Raw genomic sequence first — 22,668 nt, forward strand, 5'->3', positions numbered from 1 at the left:
CTTTTAATTAAATTGCACGGTTTAAGAAAAAAGTTAAAATTAGTTAAAAGCAATTATGTAGCAAATACAATTTTTTCCCAAATATACTCCTATATATAAATGAATAGATGTGAGAGAGTAAGAGTGAGATAAGTGAAGAAAGAGAATGTATTGAATGCATTAAACTAGGGATAAAATAGGTAATAATGTATTAAATATTCAAACAAACTCAAAAGGGATCGTATAAAAAAGGACAAATCTATTCAAAAAAATTAGATCTTATAGTAAGGGATGGATGGAGTATTTTGAAAAAAAATAGATACATATGAGAGACAAAATAAATTAAAATCTTATATTTATAAATAAATTGAATTTTTAATTATATTGAGAATTAGAGATATTTGGCCTTGTTTAATTTTTGACTTCATTTGTCTTATATCCTGCCTTATTTAGTTAAATTCTTTGTTCCAAAGTTTTTCATGACCTATAATTGATTTTCTAAGTTTTAAAAAACAATGTTACATTCTACTCTCACATTTCTTTCTTTATTTGTTACCTGTTCCAAAGTGTGAACTTGAACTCTTCATTTACAATTATGCTTAATACTCTCTTAAGTAAATGGAGCGATTTGATTTAGTAAACAATGAATTTTGATATGGGCAGGATTTAGGCGATAAGGTTGGTGTTGAGGGTATCATTTTAATAATGTGATTAGTCTTTTTTTTTCCCTATTGATTTGGTAATTTAATTAAATTAATTTCAGTTGTAGTTTTTTTTTTTTGGGTGTTGGATTTGATCTAGAAGGTGTAGTGAAATTGTAGGGAAACTATTACCTCTACAAACAATGGCAAATTCAAAATGTTGAGTTAATGGAGATAATATATATATATATATATTTAAAGAAAGTAAATTTATAAATATGAATAATTCTTTATATTTTTACTCCTCCGATCCTTAATATAAGACCCAATTATTGGTTGGTTTTGGTCTTAAATATAAGACCCATTTATCATGTTTATTAATTTTCTCTAAATTACCCTTATGGATACTCTTTCAATCATAATTAAACAGAAGAGGGAGATGAGGTATTAAGAAAGATAATTATAGTATTTTAGAAAAAAAACATATCATATTTTTATAATTAAATAACTTATCTAATTTTCTTAGTCTAATCAAATTAATTAAATAGGTCTTATATTAAGAATCGGAGAAGTATCTTAAATATATACTTGGATTTTTTGACTTAGTGTGACTCTTATGTGTAAAGTGAGGTATATAAATAAAAATTGAAGGTTTAAATTTTTTTATTATATTTATAAAAGCATAATATTTTTTAAAAATTTACAAGTGATATTATAAATTTTTTATAAGTAATATATATAAATTTATAACAATTAGTGTTAGTGTATTTTGTGCTTTTATCTTTAAATTTAATTTAATTTATTCATTTTAATATAAATTTAAATTCAAAGTGCATTTTATTTAATAATTTAATACAATTTAATTATTGTCATGGTAAAATATAAAGGTTTATTTGCTTTTTTGTATTTATTAAAAGAAATGGAATTGATTTGGTACAGAAAATGACGAAAATGTTTTTATAGAAAAAAAAACAAAAAGGACACAGACGAAAACGCCCTTATAGAAAAGGAATTACCACAACAAAATGCGCCCTCGGCTGGTAGGAGGCGCATATTCATTCTTTTGGGTCGGCATTCCACAGTCCACACTTGGTTGAGCTCGCCGTCGGACGCTGTCCACTGTTGTCAGGCCTGCGTGGTTTTTTCCGGCTGGTATTGAAGAAGGTACGAACCCTAGAGTTTTGTCCTCTCCCAGAATCCAACGAGTTTGATTTGTTTAATCTGACTCTGAATCTGGATTGGAATTTGTTCCCCCCGCTCATCTGTTCATCCTGCGTCGGACGCCGTCGCTCCGCTTCTTTCTTTGTTTTATTGTTTTTTCATTTCAATTAATTGGAAGATCATAAATTGCAAGAGTGCTACCATTGTCATTCTTCAGTGGCTTGGAGGAGTTGCCTGAATCATTTGGCTTACTAAGGCATTTTCGTTGAATTATCTGGAATAAAAATTAAAACCGTATGATACGGACTATGCATATTTCAAATATCAGCCCCACTTAGTGCAATATAGGTCTGCCTATGTTTGCAGATATCTCCTGCCATCGTTTGCAGTTGAGCGTCTTTCTGTGTCAGGTTCATCATTTTTCTTGTATTTGCTGCTGAAATGATGCTATTGTAGGCGCTAATTGGCAAAACTTGTCATTTACTTCCAAGCTTATTGTTAATGTGCTCATTTGCTTCATATGATGATAGCTCTCTCTCCCTTGGCCCTAAGAATTAATAATGGGATTCCTGAGAAGAAGAATTTTTGAAACAGTTCTTACCTTCTCATTGGTTCCACAGCTAATAAGAATGTAAATATATTAAGAAAAATATCATACAAAGATGGAAATTAGGACTTTTTATTTTGATATCCTATGTTGAGTGAGTGGAACTATGACTGCAGAGCAGATTAATACACGAAAATGAACAAGGATAAAATCTTCAAGCTGGCAAAGGGCTTCCGTGGAAGAGCCAAGAATTGCATAAGGATAGCTAGGGAAAGGGTGGAGAAGGCCTTGCAATATTCCTACAGGGACCGCCGTAACAAAAAGAGGGACATGCGCTCCCTTTGGATCCAACGGATTAATGCTGGCACCCGCATTCATGGAGTATGTATTACATTCCATTCTCTACTCGCTAATTATTAGTTTGCAGAGGATCGATCCTCTTGCTTATTAAGGAATTTTCTTTGCTTAGATGAATTTTCCTTTAATGAATTTAAAAATGTTAAGAATGTCAAAAAGGAGGATATTGCAGAATAAAGAGGTCCAAACAAAAATGAATTTCTGGATCTTGGAAGTAATATAGTTGGCTCAGAAGGAATTTGAATTGTTTGTTGCTTTTAGTTGTTGAATTGGTCTGGCTTGTGGGGGGACGTTACATGAATAAAACATTGTTCTGAATTGTTTGATTTTATTGATATCCACCTTTTTGTATCCGTTTCTTCTTTAATTCAGTGGTTACAGAGTGGTGCAATAAAGAAAGTATTACTTTGTTGAAAATTTTGAACTTTTTCCTTCTTTTCTATTTCTACCAGAGTCCCTTGTAAGTGAATGCCTGTGTTCAAATGTGGTGCTATCTTGGTATCACTATGTGTATCCATGTCTTATTCATCAAAGAAACTATGAATAACTATTTTTTATTGAAGTTATTTGTTGTGTCTATTTTTACTGCTGGTGTTTCCATTTCACAATTTTTAGCTGCATATTTTAAAGGGAATCCCACCATATCCTCCTTTAAATCCGTTCTGTCTAACATGAATTTTTATTAGAGAAGTTAATTAAGTTAAAAAATTGCATTCCTATGTGAACAATTTTGCTTTCAAGAAAGGTTCCCTTAGTTGAAGTCAGACAAATTCTGGTTTTGTATATCAATCTTGCATTTCTGTAGAATCTGAGGAACACTGCTGTGCATAATATTTTTTGCGACTTAGTGATCATACAGCACATGTGGTGATTGCAGCTTTTATTATGTGTGGAGAAATATTAATGTTATCAGCATTTGGATGATCTTCAGGGAAAAAGGGTGTTGAGTGTTCTTGCATTGAAAAATTTAGTAATTAAAAGGTGACATGCTAGAGTAGCAATTGTATGAGGTATTGAGCCAAACTATGCATGATAATCACTTACTTGGATTATGTTGGTTTCCCTTCCACTACGTAACACACAGATCTCCAAACATTGGTTGACATTAGCTTCACCTGCAAAATTGGTTAATTTGTTCTCTGATCGAAACTATGATCTTGGGTTCCGAGTTCCCCTGTAGTCTTACCGCCTCCTTCATAAACAATGCAGCCCTCTTTTTTGCCTATGAGTGAGCCGGTCAACTGCTATCATAATGACGTCATATCCAGTGACTTGGGTAAACTAGTGATGAAATCCATACTGCATATGGATAGGAGTTGGGTTGTCCAGTTGGGGCTTATGGGTTGGTGCTTATAAGTTGCACATTAAACCATGTAGACTTGCACCTTTCTTTTCATTCTTTTGCAGTCTACTACCCTTGGTTTAATGAACTTTTCTCGCAGTATTAGATATATCTTCGTGCATCAGCTCTGGACTGTTCATTTTTCTGATTCTTTCTTATGTGCTCCTTTGCTTTTGTTAACCATCTTGAGTGTTCAATGTTCTTACTCTTGGTCATTTGTCTCTTCGCTTTTATGAACCAGGTTAACTATGGGAACTTCATGCACGGGCTGATGAAGGAGAATATCCAACTTAACAGAAAGGTTTTATCAGAGATTTCCATGCATGAACCGTATAGCTTTAAGGCCTTGGTTGATATTTCTCGAAATGCTTTTCCAGGAAACAAAAATGTGGTCATTCCTCCGAGAAAGGTGGCCGTTTAAAGCATTTGCCATTTAAGCAGTGGTTTAGTTTGTAACAGAATCGTCAAGTATCCTTATCAATATACCCCCGTACTCAGTTACTTGGTGATCTCCTCATTTGCTGGGATGTTAACATTATATAGTCACCGCGCTGTTCCTTTTTTTTTTTTTTTTCCGGCCGTTAATAATTTTTGATAGTTGAATTAGCAGCATGTTATAAGTTCCTCATTGGGGAATCTCACAAGTATTGTAGGGTTTATAAGTTCAATGGGTTCTCTCTCATAAAAGGCTAGTGTTCTGGGATTGGGCTCTTCTTTTGGACTTATGATTATCATATTGGTGTTTTCATTGAGAGTTGACCAATTGGAAAAGGCTACCTGCGAAGGGTTCTGACTGGTAAGAAGACCGAGTGAAGTGCCGTAAAGTGAAGCTGTCGGGGATTTCAGCTCTTGAGAGGGGTCCTCTGTTATGAGTCCCACATGGGGAATCTCATGTGTTGTGGGGTCTATAAGTTTAATAGGCTCTCCCTCCTAATAAACTAGTCTTTTGGAATTGGGCCATTTCTTTGGATTTATACTCATCACATTGGTGCTTTCATTGAGAGTTGACCAATCGGAAAGAGTTACCTACGGAGGGTTCTGACTGGTAAGAAGACTAAGTGAAGTACTGTAAAGTGGAGCCGCTGGAGACGTTAGCTCTCGAGAGGGGTGCTTTGTTATAAGTCCCCTATTGAAAAATCTCACAATTGTTGTAGGATTTATAAATTCAATAGGTTCTCCCCCTAATAGGCTAGTCTTTTGGGATTGAGCTTTCTTCTTGGACTTATACTCATCACATTGGTGCTTTGATTGAGAGTTGGCCAGTCGGAAAGGGCTACCTACGGAGGGTTCTGCTCGGTAAGAAGACCGGGTGAAGTGTCGTAAAGTGGAGTCGTCGGGACGTTGCCTCTTGAAAGAGGTGTTTTGTTATGAGTCTCATATCGGGGAATCTTACAAATATTGTGGGGTTTATAAAATCAATGGGCTCTCGCTTTTGATAGACTAGTTTTTTAGGATTGGGTCCTCTCTTTGGACTTATGCTTATCTCATAGCAATGCTGAACTCTATGCATTTGTGTTGTTTCTCAAACTAGGAGCTACTAATGTAGAATTAGTTGTTAGTCACTGGTGTTAAATGAAGCAGTCCTAACTTGATGTTGCATGAGAGAATGATAAAAAGGAGAATTATAATAAAGCTCTAATTAAGAAATATAATTACTAAAAAGTTTTAATGACAATAAAGGAGCCTATAATAAAAAGTTTCAATATAGTAAATAATAATTATTTACTCGTTATTAAGACTTATGAATAATTATTTTCTTTTTTTGGAATCTCATTATAATTCTTTCATGATAAAATGAGTTATGTTTATTTATAAATTATAAATGGTGTCATTCGGTATCAATTTTACACACACATATATATGCTATATATGGTACTTGATATAATAGTTAGTTAACTAATTTAAGTATATTAAAAAAATTAATCAAGTTAATATTTGTAATAAATATGTTTTATTTTTTTCAAATATTCTTGGTAAGTATGTAAATATTCTTGGTAATCATGTATTAATAGAGTCGGAAAAATAGACTGAGTTTGTTAGGCAGGCTTGTTTAAACCCAAAAAATTATGAGGGCTGGGTTTGAAATTTTTCTCATCAAATAGGAAACATGTTTAAAGGGATTGCCGGATTGGTTTTGTAAGGCCGAGAGTTTAAATAGACCGGCCTTATAGGACTCGCTTGTTTAGGACCTCTTTTTATATATTTTTTAAATTTTTTTGTGTAATTATAATATTATTACTTTTTTTTTATATTGTTAATAATATTTTGAATATTTAGTTGTTATTACCATTTAAAAATTAAATTTCATATGATAGTTTGATTTATTTGGTTTTAGACAATAATTTGTCTAATTAAGTTTTAAAAAAAGCTTAATTTGGACTTTAATAATGATTTAATTTATATTATATGTGTTAATATTTTCAAAATATATATATTTAATAAAAGAGTATTTTTTATACTTATATAACTTGTGATTCTATAATTTGAATTAAAAATTTATGAATTTCAACAGCAATGCTTCTCAAATTAATAAAATAATAGTTAGATTATAAAATTTAAAAATAAAATTTTTATAAAGAAGAAAAACTTGATATTTTTGTTACGCAATTGATTATAGTGATGATGAAGTTTTAAAAAATTAATAATGGTATTTATCTATTGCATATTTGTGCTATCAATAGAACTTTTGGATGTTGTTGTCTTGTTGATGAATGTTTTTTTTGGTAGAAAATAAAGTTTAGGTGAGTTGGGTCCCAAGGCCTTACCAAGGTCAAGGCATACTTCCAAGTCGTTGATGAATGTTTTAGATATTATTAGATGTTGATGGATATTTATATATGATGATATTTTGTATGTGACTTAGTTTTATTTGTATTTATGTCTTTTATTAATAATTTTATTGCTTTGTTTTTATTTTTTAATTAAAAATGTGAGAAATATTAAAAAAAAACTTTTTCTTGAGCGGGTTGAAAGCCTGCGGCCTGGTCCTAAGACTGTCAGTTTAAGGGTAGATGTAACAAATTGAGATATTTTCAAAATTTTAGCCTGTAGGGCTGGTGCTTTTAAGCCTATCGACTAGGGCCAGCCGAACCTGTATTCCCACCTTTGCATGTATATGAGTTAGAACTAACATTTGATAAAATATTCAATATATGTAGCTACTATAATGACTATTTTTAAAAAAATAGATAAATATGAGAGATAAAATAGATTGAGATTTTATATTTAGAATTAAATTGAATTTCAAACTAGCTTTTAGATTAGGTATTAGTAATTTATTTTAAAAAGGAAAGGGGTTGGTGCTGGTGCTAATGAGTTACAAAAGGGATCAAATTAATGGCCTCTTATTGATACTTACAAGGGTTAAGGTGCATTCAGCACCCCGAACTATTTTCCCAGGTGCACTCAGTGTCCTAAAGTAATTTTTGATGCATTCAGTGTCCCAAACCAATTAAAATGGTGCATCCATATCCTGGGCTTAAGTTTGACCGTTAAAATGGCGGACACGTAGACATCTGATGTGTATTATCCTGATGAGTTAAGGTGCGCCCAACACCTTGAACTATTTTTCCAGGTGCGCCCAGTATCCTAAAGTAATTTTTGGTGCATCCAGTGTCCCAAACTAATTAAAACGGTGCGTTCACATCCTAGGCTAACAGAAAAGTCTCGTTTGACCGTTACCTTGCTGATTTAGCCGAAGGCTGACCGAAAAATCCTACATGAAAGACACGCAAGCGTTTGATGTGTATTATTTCGACTAAAGCTCCTGAGACGAGCCCCGTGGCGGTCGGTGTTTTCTCAGAAGGCAATGACGATGTCGATGGAGTGACTAAGGGGAAGTTTACTGTGTTCTACGAGGAGGAAAACAAATTCGAGTCGAATGAGGAGTCGACAGAGATGAAGATGGAAGTGTGCTGTGAGCCTGTGACAGCAGTTGTGGTTTCAAATCGGAGTGGTGGAAGAAATGGGATAAAATGTTAAAGATGAGGATGGGATTGAATGGGTGGTACATGTACCAGGATTTAAGAGGGTAGATCGGTGGTCTTTCTTTTTTTTAAGTTTAAAAACTGGTAGAAGATAAATGTTAGAAGCGGAGGAAATAAATTGAATTTTCAATCAAAATAATACATATCAGACGCCAGCGTGTCTGCCACGTAGGATTTTTCGATCAAACTTCAGCTGAATCAACAAGGTGACGGTCAAACGAGACTTTTCTGTTAGCCTGGGATGTGGACGCACTGTTTTAATTATTTTGGGACATTGGATGCACCAAAAATTACTTTATGACACTGGGCGCACCTGGAAAAATAGTTCAGGATGCTGGGCACACCTTAACTCCTCAAAATAATACACATCAGATGCCTACGTGTCCGCCACGTCAGATTTTTCGGTCAACTAACGGTCAAACTTAACTTTTCTATTAGCCCGGATATAGATGCACCTTTTTAATTAGTTTGAGGAATTGAATGCACCAAAAATTACTTTAGGACACTGGATACACCTGAGAAAATAGTTGGGAGTGCTGAGTGTACTTTAACTCTACTTACAAAGAAGTTTTGATATGACTTGTACTCTGCGTTTGCATGCTGAGAAACGTAGAAGGTAAAATAAAAGAGGGAAGGAAAACTGGCGGGTCAAAAAAGGATGTAGTCCTCAGCACGGGAGAGAGACTTTGGGGAGGAAATGGCATTTTACGGGGCTCTTCCAGGCCCTCTCGCACGATATTCAGTTATTCACACTCCATTTTTCGCTCTGGCTCTCGCTTGCGACGGCTAGAATTCCGATTACGAACGGCGAAGGGTTCCAAACCTCTCTCCACCCCCGCTCCCGTGGATGCCAAGCCCCTCGATTCCGAACCCGTCGACAACCCCTCTCGCTGAACGGCGAAGGATTCCAAAGCCCTTGCTCTTGTTGAAAGTGAGTTTTCTTCTTTCTCGCTGCCTCTATTTGCCTTTCCCTTCTCTCTTTCATCGGAGATTTGTGGAGACTTTTCATTCTCTAAAACGATTTCAATTATTCATTTATGCGTCTATCATGAATGTGGACTATGTAATTCGCGGTGAGATGGATGGATGGCGTACGGGGCTTTTTACTGTGATAATTGTCGTTGCCCTTTAGATTCTGAATAGTTGCAAATAACAACGTCTTCATCTTGAACGAAACCTTCTCTTTTAAAATGTTATACCTTTGAATTGTTTTTTAACACACACCCATGATCCGAGCATTGCCTATGAAAACATCATAATCAATAAGCCATGAGTAGATAGAGGGGTTGCAAGTCCTAATCATGTTTCACAGTGTTGGACTCGTAAGACTCTGATTTAATTATTGCTCTGATTGCCCCTTCTTCCCCCCCCCCCCCCCTTTACGATACTGCCACATTTTGCTGTATATCTGCTGATCTAGATAACCATTCAAAGTGCCGTATAACCCACTTTAATGGAAACATAGAAACAAATGCCGTGAGTCTTATCCCAAAAGCTAATAATCTATATGTATGTGGGCCCTTATTAATTAGTTAATTAGCATAAGGTTGATGTAATTTTCATTATGAAGTAGGCAGAATCTGGAGAACATCTAATGACAGTGACAAAACCATTTTATTATTATTAAGAAAAACAAAGAAATCCCCACTGACTGCAGTTGAGTGTTAATCTTGAGCATGAGGCCATATTTCCTCTTATTCAAACATAAGGTACACATAAAACATTGAAAAAACGAATACATATTTCTTCAACATGCAAACTTAAAATACACGCTAATTTATTTTCCAAGACATTGAGAACCTTCAAATTTTGCCCATTTTCCATTTCAAGTATCTTTCCACAATGTCTAATCCACAGAATTCCTTTACCACAGCCATGGTTGCTGGCACATCCAAGTGGAATGGTTTATCAATTGCATCTGAGTTGCTCCATGAATGAAGCTGTTTTCTAGCCTCCTTGACCGCTGCTTTAACAGCGCAATGAACTGAAGCTGCTAGAAGTAGTGGCGGCTCACCAGAAGCTACATAAACAAGATTTGAAGTATCCTTTAGTATGAGGACTGTTAAGCGGGAAAAACATTTTGTATGTAACTAGATTTTTTTTGAAAAAAAGAAAAGAACAAGGCACATGCTGCTTATTGAAAGATATACTGTAAAGGAGGCTCTCATGGCCAAGCAACTTTACAATATGCACCATCAAGCGTTTGTTCATTGGGCATTTCATATCTTCTATGGAATTATGGTGTTGAGAATCTATGAATTGAACCTGATGATGAAGTTGAACATAAAGAATTGATGTTATACGTATTATACTGGCGATTGAAGTTTAACTTAACAAACTTCAACTACAGAAGATCTGTTCTCTACTTTTTTAGCATGCATGTGTCAAAGAATCAAATTCTCAAGCAGAAGTTGACGTATAAATCCAATACCATGATATGTTTTTGTTCAATCGTTCATACATGGTTCAACCGACTTCAAAAAAAATTCCAAGTGAAGAAACAAATTTAGGGGTACTAATTTGTTAAGAGATGCATTTTACCCCATTTCAACTACGTTGGTGTAAATTAACCACAAAAAAAAAAACTATTTTACAAGCATTTCTACGTAGAAACAGCTACTGGCAAATAAAATTTGAACTAAAATGTCATACCCTTAGAGGAGAGAACGCGATTTTTGTGATGTCCACTATTGATAATTTCAACATTGAGCTGCTTAGGTATAGTGTCTAATGTGGGGATTTTGTAATTCCATGTTCCATCTGCTAACACTAATCCTTCATGATTTGTTTCATATTCTTCAAGCATGAAAAACCCTAACCCTTGCACAAATGCTCCTTCAATCTGCAATAAGTAAAAATTATTAGGTCAATTTGGGCAACTTAAAAATCCATTCATCTATGACCCCCTCTTAATTATATTGAGTGGCTGTGCGAGGATAAACCCCATGGAGGCTTATAATGATCTTCTTATTCGTATAGTTCTTAGAATGATAAACTTATTTTTAAAAATAGTTGTCTCTTTAGAATTTCAGTTTTATTCCAAAATATTTTTTATTATAAAACTTTAAGAATTAAGAATATTCCAAAATATTTTTTATTATAAAACTTTAAGAATTAAGAATTTTTAAAATCTGACTCCTTATTGAGTCCTCATTCCATATGAGAGAGAGAAGGTAGTCAGTGAATTAGTACATGTACTTTTAGCTTGACATGAAAAAGTAAATAAATTTTAGTAAGATGCATTTCAGATTTTTAAAATAGAAGCTAACTTCTTAATTTAAATGACGTGGCTTGTTATAGATTTTATATCCTTCATTGATGGATTTTTGTACATTACTTTAAATGAAAATTATAGAATTTGAAATAAAGAGTATAGCGGATAGAAATCTTAGCTGGCTCACCTGTCCTAAATCTACAGCAGGGTTGAGACTTTTTCCACAATCATATATAATATCTGTTTGCAGAACAAATGTTTCTCCTGTTAGAAGATCTATTTCCACCTGCAAAATATTCCTTGACCTTTAGCTTAGCATTATTGATAATCTGATGCAAAAATATGACTTCTTCCAAAAACTCAAATACATTTGACCAAGACAGCCATTCATGAGCTTTAGAAAATATCACTGTCCGAATAAGAAATTGAACAAGGTATAAGCCTACCTCACTCACTGCAGCACCATAGTTGAGGTAACTGTTGGTAGTATTGCCAGGGTAATAAAATGAAGTTGCTGATAAGTTCACAGATTGCGTATGTGCCTTCACAAGGAGACATTGTTGATTACAAGGTAGTCATAATGTTCTTGGTGGTTTTTATAGGTTTTGAAAACAAAAATATGCTTTCTATAAATTTTGCAAAAGCCATGAATCTTATGTATACACAAATTGGCTGGCACATAATGATACAACTCCTACTCCTATGTATTGTAGAGACCTCTCATGCTTTGCAAAGGTGGTATGCATCATCCTCATAAATTCCAGAACTAGTCTCTTTTATGGTTTATTCCAAGGCCTTCACAATAATAAAATAAAATAAAAGGAATTATGCAAATTTTAAGAAAAATTTGTCTTTATTATGAAAGCTTTTGGTAGTTACCACGTGATTGTTGAAAAGCACGTCTACCTTATAATCAAAACATGAAAAATAAGGATGACTTTTTTCAACCGAGAAAAAAAAGAAAAATCATCCAGTGTATACCTGAGAAATAAGTGTCTCCCATTTGACAGAACCCGTCTCCTTCTGCAACTTTTCCTTGAGCGGCATTAACCTCTCAACCAAGACATTGCAACTAAGCCTAACTGCTCCACAACTTGACTCTGATGTAGTGCTATTAGCTGTATACCCTCCTTGAATCAAGCTCAATGTATCAGACTGTATGACACGTATTCTATCCAGGAGGTCTTGTGGTCCATCACATTGGATCAAACTCAGAGCATATGCAGCCATTTGCTTCACCTTAGTCCAAAGACCTTGACCTATTTCAATCCCTCCAACTTCAACAACAATTGACCCGTCGCTTAAAATACTTGTTCTTCCTGGTAATGGTCTCACATCCAGTACGTACACAACAGGCACACGAGATACACCTCTTTTTTTCCAAATGTTATTCCTATTAAACTCTTTCACAGTTTCTCTCCTTTGGTCATATCTTGCAGAAATAGCTAACTTGTTCCACATTGAAACTAGGGTATAGTCAAGAGGTTGCCCTGCAGAATTCTTGTAGAATGTTGAGAGACTTTGTATGTGTGGAAGTTAGTGCTTCTCACAGAATCTACATCTATTGAAAGTGTAGATGCCACATGTTCTATTATAGCTTCAGCAATATATGTTCCTTGAACATCCCCAGGGCCTCTCATTATAGATCTACTTGGAAGATTAGTCTTGCATACTTTTATATCAAAAGACAGAACACCCCAATCATATTTTTTAAGTGCATTAACCATAGAATATGGTATGTATGGAGATAGATCAGGATATATCCCTGCATCTATCAGTACCTTAATTTCTAAAGCAGTAATCTTCCCATTGTTTTTGAATCCAACATTGTAAGTTATCTTTATAGGATGCCTTCCTCCAGCCATTATCATATCCACCTTACGATTCATATACATCCTGACGGGGCGTCGTAATTTGTGCGCTGCAAGTGCACATGTCGTAGCCATCTGAAGGATTTAATTGTAAGTACTTACTATAAACAATCATGAACACCATGCATATAATATCCATTTTCTTCTGTTGAGCAGCAAATATAATTCTTTTGTAAGCTGATATGTTATAACTATTTTGCTTCACCAAAAAGAAATCATGTATTTGCATTGAAATTGACATCATGCACAATTGCTAGTCAGTTCTTCTAAAGCAACTTAAGAAACTCCCATGCTATGCCTACCAATTCTCACATTCATTGCCTGCTTTTAACAGTAAGCTATTCAAATTCAAATGTATGGTCAATATGAGCATAATTTAGATAAAAAGAACATAATAAAAAGAATATGAAAAAAATAACAATACGAAACTTGATACTCACGGGAAGGGATTTCAAGAACTTTCCACCAAAACCACCACCAACCCTTCTTGTGATTACACGAACATTATGCTGAGGAATATTTAGGCATCCTGCAATAACAGATTGGGCAACCTCTGGCCCTTGACATGAAGTGTAAACCACTAAGCAATTGTCTTCATCTGGAACAGCAAGTGCAGTTTGCGTCTCCATATAGAAATAGTACTGAGACCCAAGTTTAAGCTGGATTTTAAATTATTCAAAGAAATGCACAAAAATTGTCAAAGCATTCCAAAATATGGATGCGAGAGATAAATGTGAAAACTAATACTTGAGACGTGATATTGGATTAAGAAAAAGTCAAACTGTTAGATGAAAATGAGTATGCTTGATATATAATTAATTCAACACATATTTACTCATAATCAAATTGAAGCTTTACTTTTGAATCAATGGTAGAGAAACAAAAAGGGGTGACAGGACCAGAGGGTTCTTAAAACAAAAGTCAGTTAGTTAATCAGGTTTGTCTGTCTATATTTCTGTTTAAAGATTGTTAGTAGGTTGCCAAAATTAGTTGGAGTTTGATCATATGTCTGGGCTATCCATGATAGTTTCAACAATTCAATGAAATCATCTCAGTCTTCTTCAATTGCATGGTTGTATTAGATTAGGAGCAAGAATGATTACACCGAGGAAAAATTAAATGTTTTCCATTTACCTCAGCAGAAATCTTGTGGTCTGCTTCTTCCATGCCTTCTGATATATCACCAACTTGTTGTGGTTGATATGTTGGAGGAATTTCGAAAAGACTTGATCTTTCGACGGCCTCTTCAACAGATAGAATAGGTGGTTCGAGATTCTTGAAATCATACTCAACAACTGTAGAGTTTGCTGCCATATCTGCTATTTTCTGAGTGTCTGCAACCTAAATAAAATCATGTAGTAAATAATAAGTAACAAAGGATCTCCCTTTTAGGAAGACAAAAGTGACGCAGTCATGCACTCACCAAAAATGCAACACGGTCACCAATACATTGGACAATCTCATCCACAAATAAAGGTTCAACACCGAAGACAAACTTAGAACCAACATTTTCCCCACCATCAGGAATGTCTTTACTTGAAATGACTGCCCTCACTCCATCTTCTTGTTGGAGCTTTATATTTTTTACTCTTGCCAGAGGTTTCGTACTATAAATATATGCTCCATATAAGCAATTTGTTGGTGAAGGAATATCATCCACATACACAGCCTCACCTATGATTTATTTGCGAAATATGTACTTCTTAATAAAGTGATGTTCTATCACATAAATGTTAGCACAAAAAATAGAGATAGCCAAAATAAGAAAATATGCTTAGTTCATTGGATAAAGATTAGCAGAAGTATTGAAAATGAATTATATGTTTATTTGCTAATCACAATCAACTTCATTCCTTTTGTATACAAAAGCTGTTGCAAGTTAGGAGCTTGGGAAACCATATTCAATCATAGCAATCTATACTTCGTATAAACAGCAATGAAAGAATGTGTAAAGCAAACCACAAAATTTAAAATAGCTCAAACGAAGAGAATAGAATTGAGGTGCTTAAAACTTAGTGTTACCAATAGAGGATTCAGGTAATCTGTGATGGAACATTAAAATTGCATGCCGCAAGAATTTCTAGAATGAACATATTTCTGAGTGTGACAAAATGGTTGGTGTGAAAGATGACATGTTTGTTAAAACATTTGCTTACTACTTTCAAATGCCATAAATATGGAAGGAAAATATATTGCAAATGATTTTCAAACTTGACTGCATATAGAACAAACCTGAAGCTTGTAAGGTAGCCCCTGATTTTGTTATTGGCTCACCGAGGGGGGTACTCTTCATCCACTTGAATCTCTTGCTTTCCAGATGATAGAAAAGTAGGAGCTTTATCATGATGAACTTGCCCAATCAAAGGGCTTAAGAACTTAAAGAGAAAACCAGTTGCCAAGCTTATCCGATAAGCAATTTTTGAAGTTCCTTCTTCAGGTACAATACTAGCTGTAAGCATGTTGGTAGCCTCATGTATAATACCAACACTTACAAAGTTTCCTGCGAGTAGCTCCTCAACTTTTGTTGCTCTTATTGCATGTTTGGTCCCATAAGCACCAAAAGAAAGCCTGCAATTATCTATCAAAGTCCCTTCTGAATCTCCGCCTTGAGAAACCTCAACCAAGAAAGCTGCATTTAAATAAGACAGTGCATTTCCAAGGGGGCGAGGAGCAGCTCGAAAAGTTTCGAAGAGAACTTTCCTTCTGCCCTTTTCAGGACCACCTTTATTGGATTCCCAACTTGGAATTTTGATGTTTAAAAGCACACTTTCCAAACATAATGGTGGCCTTCCCAAGAACTCTTGCAATGTGAGCCATTCAAAATTTGTGCCATTCATTATATGAACCATCGTATCCACTGCTAAAAGTATTGTAGCCATATCAGAAGGAAAATGATACTTCTGAGCCATCACTAGATTGCCACCTACACTGGCCGTGTTCCTTATAAATCCTGAGGCTATTTTGCTCATGTGATCAGCAATTTTTTCAAGTATCACATCAAAGTCAGAGAGAAATTCAGATCCTCTCTTTGGCTTTAAAGCCTCAATAGCCTTAACTATAGTCACTATTGCTCCAATTTCAATTCCTGTCTCATCCTTTTTTATCTTTGAGAGCTCAGAAATTCCTTTTAGATTGATATACTTGTCATATCTTTCTATATCTTTGTAATAGCCCATTCCTGTATTACCAACAACAAGCTTTATCTTAGTTCCATTATCGTTGTTCGATTTCAGTAAGCCTTGGAGCTCCTTTAGGCTACCGGGACTAAGCCAGTCATGTCTTTCAGGAGCCATGAACAGATTAGGCCTGATACCTTTCAAAAATTCAGGAAATCTACTCTTCTTGTGGTGATGATCATATTTAGGCAGCCTACTGATCTTTACATCATCACTTTCTCCTTTTCTCCAAAAAGAGTTTAACCCTACGTCCTCCAAATCAACATCAGCACCAAAACTTTTGCAAGCGTCAGAAAGTGGTCGGTAGCCAGTACATCGACAAAGATTCCCACAAATGGCCCTTTCAGCCTCAGCAGCTTTGGCTTTTGAAAACACTGAAGGAGGTTCAGGACGATTGGTCTTTTCAGCGTTGACAAGAGCTCCATAAAGAGAAACACACATTCCAGGAGTACAAAATCCACATTGAGTAGCATGGAATCCTGCAATCCTTTCGTGAATTGGATGGAATCCATCTTTACTGTTTCCAAGGCCTTCACTTGTAGTTATGGAACATCCATGTATGCTGCAAAGTAGTGTGAGACAAGAACTTGCCGTGAAATCCTCAACTTGGTCGTGCACATGATTGTATTTGGATATTAAAACAAGACAAGCACCGCAACCGCCTGCAATACCATCAAAATTGAATCGTGAAATGAGAAATTGAAAAAAGAAACAAGTGCGACAAACTAAGTAACACCTTGACCTCCATGTTCTTTTTAAAACTGTGTTCTAGTTTGTTACAGAATTTTTTTCAAACAACGTTTGTTATAATATGAAGGAGAAAACTAACGACGAAGTCGAAGAATAACTGCAGACATTGAAGGGTAGTATACTCTGTTTCAATATCTAATATCTTTATCTCTGTTTCTAAAAATGTTCAACCAAAAGAAGCATGGCGACAGCAAGAAATTTCATTGAAAAAAGTTAAATAACAATAAAAACTGTATCCAAAATTTCAGTCAAAGAACAGGATATGTTTATGACAAAATCAAGATATTGGGGAATCTAAACAAACAGAGAAGAGATCATTCCTTCCATTCATCTCAATCAAATAAAGTCCATATTTGAGAGAAAATCCAGAACAGTTGCTAGTGAACTTGATGATCACAAAGACAGAGTCTGAGAGGCAAACCTTCACCACAGCCAAGCTTGACGCTCTTGAATGGAGTCTGAGTACGCAAGAACTGAAGCACAGTGGTTGACGGGTCAACACTTGGGAGCTCAAACCTCTCTCCATTCACAGCAAAAACTAAAGTTTCTGTTCTTTCTCCCTTCTCCTTCATTTCTCAGATTAACCCAAAAGCTCAGAAATGAAGTGCCTCCAGAGAACACCGTCAAGCACCCTGCTCACCGAAACGATCAAGCCGTCAGCTTTGGGCAGTGCATCTGCAATTTTCAATGCCTTGCTAGGTGACGCATGTGTCTATGCCTCTCTATTTCTTTATACGAAGGAACGTTTTAAAAATTAGTTGTTTTTTATGATTACTTTTATAAAGTTATAGTGGACCCCAACATGAAACAAAGACTTGTATGATCATTGAAAATATGAAAGTTGACTTCAACAGTGATATCCAACTCTACTTTCAAAAGCAAATGTCAAAATTACGGTAGTGGGGTTAATGCGTTGAGCCGAATTAAATTCTCAAACTCCTGAATTTAAACAAACTTGCAAGGAAGACGCAACTCATATGGCAAATTTGTAACCATTGTACTGCACTTCATATCAAAACTAATTAGAAATTGGATTTACTCATAGATATAAAATTTCAATCCGTTTTGTCTCTTAAATTTATAATATTTTTTTAAAAATATCCTTAGTAGTTGTAAGGGATTCTTACCAAGAAATAGTTCCAAACGCATGATTTAATATAATAGTTTAGGATAATCAATACATATTTGTTACAATTAACAAACATTACTGATTCCTTTAATCTCTTCAAATTAGTTTTTTAACTCTTGTATTAAGAATCAAAGATAGATTAAAGATAAATCAAGTTTTATTTATTTTTTCTCCTCTAGGCCTAAAAATGAAATAATGTCATTTTGAGATAAAAAAATAGCAATTATATTTGTACTTTAGTAACTAATACTTGAAAATAATATATATCATATGAAAAGCATAAGAAAAAAATATCATTAAGAAATTTTAAAAAATAAATAATAATAAAGATATCTGATAGGACCTATAATAAAATATAGCACTAAAATAAACTAGATACAAGTAGAAGGATTTCAAATCCAATAAATAAGCATATCCTCCAAATTTCTTTTATGTGGCATATATTATAATCCTTCGGTTCTTAATATAAGACCCATTTAACTAATTTGATTAAATTAAGAAAGTTAGGTAAATTAGTTAATTATAAAAAATGTGACACATTTTTCCTAAAACACCATAATCATCTTTCTTAATACCCTCTCTCCCCCTTCTACTTAATTATGGTTGAGGGAATATTCATAGGGGTAATTTAGAGAACATTGATAAATATGAGAAATGAATATTATATTTAGGACCAAAACCAAATCAACAATTGAGTTCTATATTAAGGGCCGAAGGAGTATATTTATATTTCAAGATAGGACCTATAATATGCGGCTCATCATGAAAAGTTCATAATGCCAGCATTAAAATAAAGTAGATATGCGATAAACGAAATAAATATATCATGCAATTTTATTATTATGTTGTTTACCGACAATTATATATTATTCTATAGGTTTTAATTGGCCACATTAACGTAACGTGACTGGGTTGAGATTATGCTAGAGATTTTGCTTTCATTTTTTTATTTTTATATTCATCTATCGTCACCTAAAATTTCATTTTCTTTGCCAGCATTATTATTATTTTTTGGCCAACGTCAGCATTATAAAATTTATCTCTTAGGCAGCTATTATTTGAAGCTACATACTTGGTGCTGTCGGTTTCTACATGTTATATGGCGTGTCAAGTAGTCTCTATGACTCTTATTATAGAAGCTCGTTAAGATTTAGATTTGATGCTAAATTTACTACGTTAGTTAAGAGTATAAAGTTGTGCCTGTAAAAGAGGGCATATATCATATATTTAGTATTTTAAATAGGATAAGAACTACCATCCATATTTCTTATTTTTACAACACAACTTATTTTATCTTTTGAAACCAATTTATTTAACTTATAAATTAACATGCAATACTACTTCTAGTAGCTAATATAAGAACTCTAAAGGGTTAACTTTGGTCTAAAATATAAAATTTTAATTTATTTTATCTCTTATATTTATCGTTTTTTATAAACTATCCCTATTAATCGCATATATTAAGAGAATTTGTACCAAATGATAGTTTCATTACAAATAATTTAAGAGAATACTTTAGAAAAGTTAACATATATTTTTGACAAATAACTAATTTAATTATTTTTTTAATCTACTTAAATTATTTAAGTAGATTTTATGTCAAGTATCGGAGGTAGTATAATATCATACATGAGTATTTTAAGAAAATCATGTTTCATATAATTAAGTACTCTTCTGATTCTTAATATAAGACCCATTTAACTAATTTGATTGGATTAAGAAAGTTAAGTAAGTTAGTTAATTATAAGAAATGTGACACGTTTTTTGTAAAATACCACAATTATCTTTCTTAATACCCCTTTTCCTCTTCTACTTGATTATGGTTGAGAGAGTATCCATAGAGGTAATTTAGAGAAAATTAATAAATATAAGAAATGGGTCTTATATTTAAGACCAAAACCAATTTAACAATTAGGTCCTATATTAATTAAGAACTGGAGGATTAATTTATTTAGGATGAGGTGATTTTTCTTTCTACATTGGTATTTGACAGTCCATCCCAAAAGTTTAAATTTGGAAGTTAGAAGATCATGAATTAAACAGATACATCAATTGATAAGGAAATTAAGGGAGACTGTCTTTATTATCATCATCATCATCATCATCATCATCTTGAACAGATAAACAGACATGAAAGTACAAATAGGATTGAACTTGTGATAGTAGTTTAGTTATGGGGTAGTATTGAAGCTACCATACTTATTAAGGCTACGGACTTCTTTAAATTACATTAATGACCGTAAACCAAAACTAGGAGATAACATCATATCCCCCATGAAGGCATTGACAAAATCAGCAGTGTTGTCAACAGCATCAGATCATAATGTCACTATTTGCAATGGGTTGTGTGGAGTTATTTAAAATAATTCAAACTAAAACTTTGGATAAAGCAGAATGACAAAGTTACTCTATTCTCTCAAAAATCTTTCATTTGATCCAACTGAACTCGAACATTTGTCTTTTTCTTGGTTATTAGACAAGGAAATCATGTCGCAGACTTTCTTGCAGCGACCCGGAAAAAAGGGGATGGGATCCTATGGACGGCTCATGATAGTACTCAATTCAAGGAATGAAAGAAAGATGGTCACAAAAACAACTGATGGAATTCAAGCTCTGGAATTGGATAGCACTGTTACTGTTTTAGCTTTTTTCAGTTTAGTTTGGACTTTTGTTTTGTTTTCCTCTAATCCTCTAGTTTGTTGGACTATTTTGCTGTTTTGTTGTTTCATAGCTCTGGTTGTAACTTGTCTTTTCTAAATTCAAAAAAATGATCTTCCTGTTAAAAAATCACCTTAACTAATGCTTCAATCTCTAACAAAGATATGCATTTACTTTTTTAGTTTTATTTATAAGCTACTTCTCACGTGTTTTATATAAAAAAAAAAAATCTTAACTTTATTAACTCTTCCTTAAAAATCCAGCAACCTTATCATTTTATTCCTATTTAATTTACAATGTACTTCATAAAAATAAAATCAACACAATAATAAATAAAGATTAAAATTATATATTCATATAAAAAATTTCTATCTCTACACTATAAATAAGATTAAAAAGAACTTTTCTCTCTATTTATCCTATATATAGGACTAGAGGAATATATGGTTAGAAACAAATGATCTAGAAAATTTTCAAATTAATAATTTTAACAACTTATAAGCCACAGCTTTTGAAAGAGAGAATGCAATACTCGTGATATTCACTGTTGACAATTTTAATATTAAAATGTTTAGATATGGCGTCTAACGTGAGGATATCTTGTAATTCTATGTCTCATCATCTACTAACTCTGATCCTTCATAATTTACTCCATAATCTTTAAGCATGAAAATCCTAACCCAAACATAATTCATGGATCATGGAGATTCCATTTGCATGGCACAAATCGGATTAGTTTGCTCATTTTTGCTCTTGATTCCCTTTTTAAATAGACAAAGGGAGGTAAGCCCTCAAATTATAAGCTACCCAGTATCCATAGCTTTAAGACAATCATGCTAGATAATACTATCTCTCGTTCTTAACATAAGATTTAATACGTGGTTTACATGTGCCTCAAATTTATAACCCAATTTCAATCAATCATGGCTCCCGCCTCCACGGTTTTGTTCATGCATGAGCCTTTTCACCTCTGCTATAGTTGTTGAAATCCTCTTATCCCAGAGGCTAGCTTCAATCCAAGTAGAAACCTTTACATGTTTCATTAAACCTGCAATGAAAGATCCATCTTTATCTCTCAAGAGACCTTCACATTTAATACCATCTGTTGCAGAGAATGATCCATTCACATTGACCTTCACCTAACTTGAACCCGGTGGTGGCCGACAAGTGTTCTGATCACTTGCTACGTTCCTATTCAGTCTGAGATGTTGGATATGGCTTAAATTTTTATGTTTTCGTTGCTTATAGAGCTTTACTTTCAAAAACACAATCATTCTAACAATTCCAGCCTTCGCGTCCATTTGGCCCTTGGTTGCAAATGTTGGAACAAATCTAATCCCTCAAAGTTAGCCCAAAAAATTTACCATGATTGGCAGTGCCAACCAATTCCAACCACACTTTTTGTCTTGGCAGAATCTCACAAGACGTGAATTCTTTGTCGAGTCTGTTATTCATTTGTAAATTCACTATGTCTGCATCGTTGTATGCTTGTTACTTAGAAAGATTTGCTGCATCCTTATCTTCCCTCACCTCAGTAAAGCCACCAACACAAGAAAGTAGAAAGAATACACCACCGGATATCGTTTTATAGGCATATCAAAACTAGTTGAGAGTTCGATTTAAGACTTTAGTCTATTAGTTTGTTGAAAATGTTTTTGTTTTCACTACCCTCCTTTTCTCTTCACAACTACTGAATCAAAATTTTAATAATCCAGATTTAACATTTTATAAAAACAAATATTATCATAATTTTATATAAAAATAGGGTTAATATAATTTTTGGTCCTTTAAATTTGCTCTTATTTTGGTTTTAGTCTTTCTAGTTTCAAATTATCAGTTTTGGTCCCTCTAGGGACA

At 33.8% G+C, this 22,668-nt stretch overlaps 1 protein-coding gene and 1 pseudogene across 1 annotated transcript; one reads left to right on the forward strand and one right to left on the reverse strand.

Moving 5' to 3' along the window:
• The first annotated feature begins 1,670 nt into the window (after positions 1-1,670).
• On the forward strand, positions 1,671-4,594 carry LOC114760969 (50S ribosomal protein L20-like). Its single transcript, XM_028950290.1, has 3 exons — positions 1,671-1,784; positions 2,505-2,709; positions 4,269-4,594. The coding sequence occupies exons 2-3, from the start codon at positions 2,524-2,526 to the stop codon at positions 4,446-4,448; spliced, it is 366 nt and encodes a 121-aa protein (XP_028806123.1). The 5' UTR covers positions 1,671-1,784; positions 2,505-2,523; the 3' UTR covers positions 4,449-4,594.
• A 5,142-nt stretch (positions 4,595-9,736) lies between these two features.
• Positions 9,737-17,713, reverse strand: LOC114760958 (indole-3-acetaldehyde oxidase-like; annotated as a pseudogene).
• Between the last annotated feature and the right edge of the window lie 4,955 nt (positions 17,714-22,668).

Source organism: Neltuma alba, unplaced genomic scaffold (assembly GCF_004799145.2).
Source record: "Neltuma alba isolate B1F8T4 unplaced genomic scaffold, ASM479914v2 tig00011058_pilon, whole genome shotgun sequence".
In the NCBI taxonomy this organism is placed as follows: domain Eukaryota; kingdom Viridiplantae; phylum Streptophyta; class Magnoliopsida; order Fabales; family Fabaceae; genus Neltuma; species Neltuma alba.